This window comes from Aegilops tauschii, chromosome 6 (assembly GCF_002575655.3).
Source record: "Aegilops tauschii subsp. strangulata cultivar AL8/78 chromosome 6, Aet v6.0, whole genome shotgun sequence".
Lineage (NCBI taxonomy): Eukaryota > Viridiplantae > Streptophyta > Magnoliopsida > Poales > Poaceae > Aegilops > Aegilops tauschii.
Window position 1 is genome coordinate 45,211,388 of NC_053040.3, and position 8,616 is coordinate 45,220,003.

The 8,616-nt window shown below is 44.8% G+C and overlaps 1 protein-coding gene across 1 annotated transcript; it reads left to right on the top strand.

Annotated features, from left to right (window-relative positions):
* Positions 1-217: 217 nt before the first annotated feature.
* Positions 218-946, top strand: LOC141025791 (uncharacterized). Its single transcript, XM_073501716.1, has one exon. The coding sequence runs from the start codon at positions 218-220 to the stop codon at positions 944-946; it is 729 nt and encodes a 242-aa protein (XP_073357817.1).
* Positions 947-8,616: the final 7,670 nt, after the last annotated feature.

Genomic DNA, 8,616 nt, shown 5'->3' on the forward strand with positions numbered 1-8,616 from the left:
TCAATGAACAAGACAAGTGAAAATCTTAAAATAAACAGATAAAACAAACCCCTGTTTCCGAAATTCTACGCCTGGAACCGCCGCGTGACTAGCAACTGCTCTTTGGCGGTTTCCTTTTTTGCACGACAAAATAACCCTTTCACTTTTCGGACTCCATTTCATCCTCTTCCTCGAAAGTTTCTCGCCGACCACAGTTCACCACCGCACACCTCCAGCCATGGACGACGGGAAACTAACAACACTCACCGAACACATCACTACCCACGGTACAACCGTGCTCGAGGTGGTGTACACCAACGACCCAAGGACCGTGGAGCGGATCATCAAAAATTACGAAGAATGGCTAAAGGAGGAGAAGAACAAGTTCGTCGGCCTCGACCTCGAGTACACACGTAAGAGCAGTTACATACGACAAGGGATCGCCATCGTCCAACTTGCCATGCGCAAGCATGTCCTTGTATACCACTATTGCAGATCCGAGGGCTCCCAGGCGTTAGTTGACTTCCTGCAACGGAAAGCGGTAACTTTCACTAGCGTCGACACCAGGAACGACAAGACCATGCTTGCCCGTGCATGGATCAAAATTCCAGACGAGCACCACGTCGACATCCAGAGGCTATTCTGCATCAAGGGTGGTGGAGAAAGGGATTCCATGGCTGACCTTGCAGCGGCCATCATCGACCCCTCATACAAGAACATGAAGAAATCATTCCCAAAGGAGAAGCACCAGTTCTGGGAGTGGAAGCCACTTTCACCGATACACCTTGAGTACGCGGCAAAGGACGGGTATGTTAGCTACGAGTTGTACCGTAGAATCCTCATCATCAAGAACGGGCTACGTCACCTGCACCAACAACCAATGAAAGAAAGACTCCGCCCACATAAGAGCAATGACGAGGGATCTTCCAGCGGCTGGAAGCACCGGAAGGGAAACAGTGGTTGGTAAATTGCGAGAAAATGGATGTCTACATTAAACTAGTAGGAACTACTATTATCATAATTTAGATTGTATGAACCTATGTTGTAAATATGTTTGTTGTTGCTCAAAGATGATGTGTGTATTGTATTACTATTTTATGTTTGAACTTTGAACACAGTGGTGTGCTCATGTACAAATGCATACTGCGTTTTGCATGTCTAAATGCAATTAGTAAGTTATGTCCCAGTAATGAGCAAGCATATATTGTATCCATGATTATAGAATGAGAGATATCTCGCACGATATTGTATTATAATTTTCATACTCAACCTTTACAAGATGCATCGTGCATTTACAAGAATATGTGATGATATCGTTGTAAACTTTTAGTACAATGCTTATTAAACATTGGCGTGAACAATTCATAAATATTGCAGCAGATCATTTGGTACACAGTCACAAGCGACGAGAACTTTGTTACTTTAACCACATTGAAAAAAATCCTTGCCTCCATTTCACATCAAACACCACTCCGTCCATTCAGAACATCCTTGCTATTGCACACAGGTTCCTCTCCGTACACCAGTTCTGCACGATGCCACAAAACTACACTACTGTGTGCAACTGACCTATGTACAAGCGTGACTCACTAAGTGTCTACTCAATCCATGCCTGTGGTGCCACGCACCCGTGACCCTAGAGACTACACACTTGTGCATCATTAACCGAGCCCCTCTAACCAGATATTCGGACTGCCTCTACTGTCGTACATCCGTGCCTCTAGAATCTTGACAGCAGCAAGAGGGTTCAAAACCATGCCTCCACACAACCGTGCTTATACTGACTGCACTTCCGTGCCTCTGTTTGCTTGATCAACATGCCTCACATGAAACCCACAGTAACTCTACATGCTCCGCACGCGTGATCGCCAATGCAACTTTGGTGCTGCACAGACGCGTCTCTCAATATACCCGTACCTCCACAACCGTGCTTGTACTGACTATAATTCCATGCCTCCGTTTTGCTCAATCCACGTGCCTCACATAAAACCAACAGTAACTCTACGTACTACACACACACGTGCCTCTCGCATGAAACCCATAGTATCTCGCCCATACAACTTTGGCGCTGCACACACGTACCTCTCAGTATACCCGTGCCTCCTCACGACCGTGCCTGCACTGACTTCAATTCCGTGCCTTCATTTGCTTAATTCACGTGCCTCACATAAAAGAGATGTACAGCCGTGCCTCAGAGTAAACAACACACGTGCCTCTACTGTATTGATAACTATGACCCCAATTAAATAACATCCGTCCAAAAAAACATATTTAAAAGAGATGCACAGCCATACCTCTTCTACAAACATACAACAGCAATGAACACTTAGGTTCATATCGTTTCATATATCTAGACAACATTAAACCGTAGCATAGATTTTTAAACAAAATCCATTTATGTTCAAAGGCTATAACTAACATCACTGCGGCAGAAGATTGAAGATAACAACAAGCCTCCCATCACGCTCTTTGAAAGTTATCAGCACCAAGTTGTTTACTTCAATAGACGATGCCTGGAGAAAATCACTGAAACCTTCCTGTTTGAACACCATTCTACTACCCAAGCCAATGAAGTAGGAGCAAGGAGTGCTCACATATTCCTAGGAAAAGTCACAAACTCCTTCAAACTCCTCACAACAATACCAGGAATAACCTGACAAAAAACATCAAGCTATCAGAAATAGAACAAAAATTCAAAACTATAAATAGACGAGATAATAAAAATAAATAAATAAACAGAAACAAAGAAAAAATAGTGGAAATTTTTTTTGACCATATAATGACCATTAACATTCATGGAATCAATCCTGTGAACAAAAGGACAACATGGTATGTAGACATCATCAAAGAGTTGACACCTCATGAAATACATCTGCTGATAATTAAGAAAAACACCACGGGTGTAATAACAACTCCCAACAAGTTCCATCTCGGAGTCGCTCAAACCATCAAGAGCTATAAAATATAATTACACAGGCTCAAGGGAACGGAAAAATCATCATGTGCAATTAAACAAGCTAAAAACTTCCTTAAAAATAAACCTTACCAACAGACGGTAAAGGAGACAACGCACTCCACGACCAACACGATAAAAATCAATACCAATCCATGTTCCATAATGTTCAAGCCTAATGGTCATTATATCACGAGGACGAACACCATAATCACTGACCAATCGTTCCCAGGAAGGACCATGGAATTTGCTCCTCAGCCGACCATGACTAAACAGAACACCATACAAATAACCCTCATTGCACTGAAAAGCAAGATCAGTATCTTCGTCACCCCTCCTTATGGCTAAAGCCCTACACTCCTCGATGTAACGAGCAAGATGAGCTCTAACACTGCACGGAACATACTGCACAACAAATCAAAACAAGGATCATAATCAAAACCTAAACAACATGAGCAGCACCAAAAGAAATAAGCGTGTGTGCCAAAAATTGAACAATTATAAAATGATATTCTTGCAACACGCCTCCAACAACGCCGATCCAGGACCACACTGAACCCATCTACAGAAGAATCAACAGAAGAACACGGGCCACCAGGCATACGGCAAAAAGGACAAGCCATAACTGCAAGGAACACAATGATTATCAAGAACTAATCCCACAAAACCCAGTTGAAACTTGACATCTGATAGTGTTGGTAGTCCCCACCCGTAACTACCCCATAAGTCTCCATATCCTGGAAATATAATGGGAACAAAAAGAGAAACAGGGAACCCAAGAAGGCAACCGGTAGGGAACAGCGATCACGCGAACGGGGAAGCGTGGTCGACGCTAAAGAAGGACCACCGTAAGAGCAGGCAACAAGCGCGGCGGCCGGGACAGGGGCCGCCGTAACCACGTGACAAGAGCGGCGGCCGCGACGGGCGAAGATGACGGCAAAGAAAGAACAGTGCTCCACGACGGTTCGCCCACACCAGAGAGAAACAGATCTCAAAATAGATCAAAGGTTTTACAAAACATTAAAAGTATAGGGACTAAAGTGAAAAAAGGAAAAACCAGAAAGGGAAACCGGAAAACACGGGAGACACCGTGCGCGCGACAAGTGTCGCGCGCGGAGCGCCTCGGAAAAGTCTCCCGACCGCTCCGCGCGTGACACTTGGCGCGCGAGGAGCGCTCCCCGACTAATTGTTGCGAGGAGCGCTCCTCAATTAGTGATTTCGCTACGTAGGTAACGGAGTTTTGCAAGAATAGAGAAACATGGGGCCTGGAATTGGGCGAGGGGATGGCCCATAGTGCCTAGGCGTCCACCTTCCAGGGGTCCCCCTACGGCCTGTGGGGCCCCTTTGGCCAGCCTCCGGTGCCCCTAACTTTATATTGCTCTAAAACCCTTCTTCGATTTATCAGTACTTTTCTGCGACATAGAGACACCACCACTATACTTCTTCATCCCAGAAGGCTACTAGAGGTTATGGTTTGCCGAGAGGGGGATTATTCACCATCAACTCCTTCCCCAACACCGTCATCGTGCTCTCCCAACCATGTTTGATTAATCTGATGTAGGCACGTGTGTTGGATGGGTTGTATGAGATTTATCGTGTAATAGACTTCAGATTAATGGGGGAATGATCCCTACTGTAATGATTATTTGAGAATTGATGTTATTATGACTTTCCCAATGATTATTACTAGGACAGTAGGACCCGAGTAATATTATTTTAGATCTGAACAATTATGTTTTTTTGTCCATTTGTTCATGATTGTGCATGTTATACTTTTGATCCGAAGAATCTGAGGGTGATAGACCGAGGTATCAAAGGGAATTGCTAGAATTCGAGGATAACATGTATGCATAGAATGTTAATGCATTATTCCTATTGATCCGCAAGGTCGCCTTAATAACCCTAGTTTCCTTATGGACCACGAAGCAAGGGGGGTTGGACTCTAGATGCGAAGCAAGATCTTTTTAAGCATGTTTCTTAATTGGTGGAATACATGTATACAATGGTTCCAGAACGTGAGCTAGGTTGTGATCCCAATCAACTGTCTATATGCTTTAGAAATCATCCATGCTTCAACCCAGTATCAATTCATATGCCTACATTTAATACTATTGTTGATCTCTTTTAAGTTACATGTACTTGACACTACTCCCTCCGTCCGGTGAAGTGTATACATTTGACTTTAAATTTGTCCACAAAAAAGTGTACTTCTATCTTCCCAATGCACTTTAAAGTAAAAAAATACTTTTCTCTCGTCACAAGGTAATCAAGACCAATAACATTCTACACATGATCTCCTTAATTTTACATGCACTTAGCTCATTGGGGGTTGGGTAATTAAGGAGGAGAGAGATGTAGGCTGGCATCTTCCCAATGCATTTTTTACTTCAATCCATAATTTGTCCTAAAATTTCTATATGTACACTTTTCACCGGAAGGGAGGAGTAGTGGATATTTTTGTTATTGTCATACTGCATTTGCTTCAGGTGCGGTTGAATTGTCAACTCAACTGCTAAAGCTTATAAATAAACTGTGGCTCTTCTTGTGTCAAATCAATAAATTTGGGTTTGATACTTACCTCGAAGATTGTTGCGATCATCTATACTTGTGAGTTATTACAGCTTCCTAAGGAGCTTGGCAACACTATGAGCGAGACTGGTTGGTCTATAATCTTTTCGCCTCGATGCATTGTCTTCCTTCGGGATTAGTGCAATGAATGCAACATTCAACATGCTACAACTCCTTTCATTGAGTGATGACATTTGATTTATAGCATTCAGGAGATTTATCGGTGGTGCAGATAGCCCGAAAGTGATCAGGTCAGTCATCTGAATGGGTTGGCCCAATGCCTATCGTCGGCAGCGTCAACTTCGAGACCTCTAGCTAGACGAGGGGCCCTTGCTCCTTTGCCTGTTTGACCAGGTCATCGCACGCTTGTTTGCATATATGGATTTATGTGTTCCGAATATACTGACTTTGCATTGGCATATATGTAGACGTAGCTAGTCAGATAGAAAAGAGTAAATTTGAACCTTTTCCCCAGCGGGTATATCGCAACCTGAAGATAGTGCATCTTGGTTTTATATTTCCAGGTCTTGCAATACTCGTTCGTATGTCTATTTGAACTTTGAAATTACAGTTTGACTTAGTCTCACGTAACTTTGTCACCGCATGGAGGAGCACTAGATGCAAATGTTGGTGTCCAAGATGATTGAGGACTTTGGCGTACATATCTTAATGTTAGTAAGCTTTGTTTTTACCAGGTATCTTTGTGTCGGTACAAGTATCTTCGGTCGGTTGTATTGTACTGTATTTGCTTTAATCGATAATAAAGTCATATATTGTTGAATGCTAGCTTTATGAATTATCTTTTGAACAAAGTTATAAACTAGTCCAAGTGATGTCATTATATGGATATTGTTGATATTTCGGAGGTCATCGCTTCTACTTGTTGGTACCTATGGAGGCAAAGAAGGGAGATGGCCAAAGGAGAATAGGTCCAGAACCCTTTTCGCACTTCAATTAATGTTGATCAGAGTTTTGTCGCTAAACTATGTCCGTGCTGTGAGTAAACCGAATCCGGTGGATCGCCAGAAGACATGGAAGAGGGCACAAACTGGCATGCAAATTCTGAATGTTGATGCAGCTTTCACTGAGGAAGATCACACGGGAGCGTGTGAGATGGTGGTGCGCGACCATGACGGAGGGTTCATTGCGGCAGCAACAATGCAAATGTCACATGTGGCTGATGTGATATCAGCGGAGGCGGAGGCCATGCTCCAGGGTATCATGTTCATACGGGGCCTCGGCTGTGATAAAATCATGATTTAGTCCGACAGTTTGATCGTCACGGATGCTCTGAAGTTGAATGAAGGGTACACACTGATGGCTGCACCAATTCTAAACGATTGCTGTAGTCTGCTACAAGATTTCGGGAAGATCATTATTGAATATTTCTTTAGAGAGACAAAGATGGTTGCCCATTATTTAGCTAGCTATGGGAGGATAATCCACCGACAGTGTGGTCGGATATACTTTCTAATTTATTCTTGATGCTTTAGCAAACGATGTAAGTTTGATTTAAGGTAATAAAGCAGCCATGAAGGCTTTTCTGTCAAAAGAAAATAATAGTCATGCCCGTATATAATGCCGTGGACATGTTGACAGAGACACAAACATACAGAAGCTATCATCAAATTTTGATTTAAGATGCCACTCATAGCATGGTATGCTAAACTAACCCAGTGGGATAATCCTAAGCAATCGTAGGAGGCTAGTGTCGCAAGCTAAAAACAAGAGCTTCCTTCCCGTTGACGTTTTTGGCTCCTCCCACGGTCCTACTTGCCGTTTTAGCTGAACTTGAGTGGAGTTAGTGTACCCGTTTGACTTGGAGGACATCATCGGAACCAGCGGCCCGCACGCGTACATGCGTGACCCGGCAGTCGGTGCCGGTCCGCCGCGTCACATACGCATCGACGAGATTAGCTCTATGGACTATGGGATATGCTTTCCATCCATGCAGTATTTAGTGCTTATTACAAGCCCACCCAGGAAGATGTGTCGAGACGAGAAGATGGGTTCCGGCACCGCGCAAACACAGCACCACTAGTTTACCAATTTTTTTCAGAAAAACTTCCAATCTATTCCTCTTTAATTATGATAGTACAACGAACACTAGAAATAATAAAAATTATATCCAGATCCGTAGACCACCTAGCGATGACTACAAGCACTGAAGCGAGCCGAAGGGGCGCCACTGTCATCGCCCCTCCCTCGCCGGAGCCGGGCAAACCTTGTTGTAGTAGACAGTCGGGAAGTCGTCGTGCTAAGGCCGTGTAGAACCAATGCACCAGACCAGCAACAGCCGCGGATGAAGAGTGTAGATTAAAAAGATCCAACCTGAAAACACACAAACGAAGACGAACGACGAACAAATCCGACTAAATCCACCAAAGACAGATCCGCTGATCAAATCAGCAGGGTTTATGCCAAGGATTTCAAGCATATCCTTTGTCAAAAGAGAAGAACTGAAGCATATCGTAGCTACAAGGTTACAAGGAATAAGAGCATCTCTAGCAGATCCCGTAAAAGATGTCATTTGGTAAAATAACCATCAAGCGGACGAGGTTGTTTTTCTGCCCTGAAGAGATCCCGCAAAATCGGCCATCCGCTAAATTTTTGTGCGGGATCCTGTAAAGTGCGGGCGATTTCCGCCATATCTACGGGTTCCGTCGCTCTTTTGCCGGTTCACACTTCTCTCCCGCGTCTTGGCGCCAAGAAACTTTCAGCTCGCGCACCCTTCCCCACCACTGCATCTCCTCGCCATCTCTTGTTGCCCCCGGCCGCCCCGCGCCGTCCAGTAGCTCCGCCGCCCCGGGGCGCACGTATTCCACCAATATTGGAGGCCAGGGATGCCCATTTTTTCTGCGGGGGAGCGGCCGTCGCCGACGCCATGGATCCGCCCCGGAGCTTGCCGCACGGCCTTGTAGCGAGCGGATCCGGCTGATTCCGGCGCTGGTGAGCCTCGAAATCGCCCGAGGGATAGCCGCGCTCCGGGTTTGGGCCGTGGTGAAGAAGGGGTGTGGCCGCTTTAATTCGACCGATGGAGCAGAAGAACGGGGCGACTCACTTGATTCCGACCCGCGGAATTGCATCGGGGGGAGGTAAGTTTAATGCCCGCCGAT

Bases quoted from the DNA above. Each gene is read 5' to 3' on its own strand.
- LOC141025791 (XM_073501716.1), top strand. From the start codon at position 218: ATGGACGACGGGAAACTAACAACACTCACCGAACACATCACTACCCAC.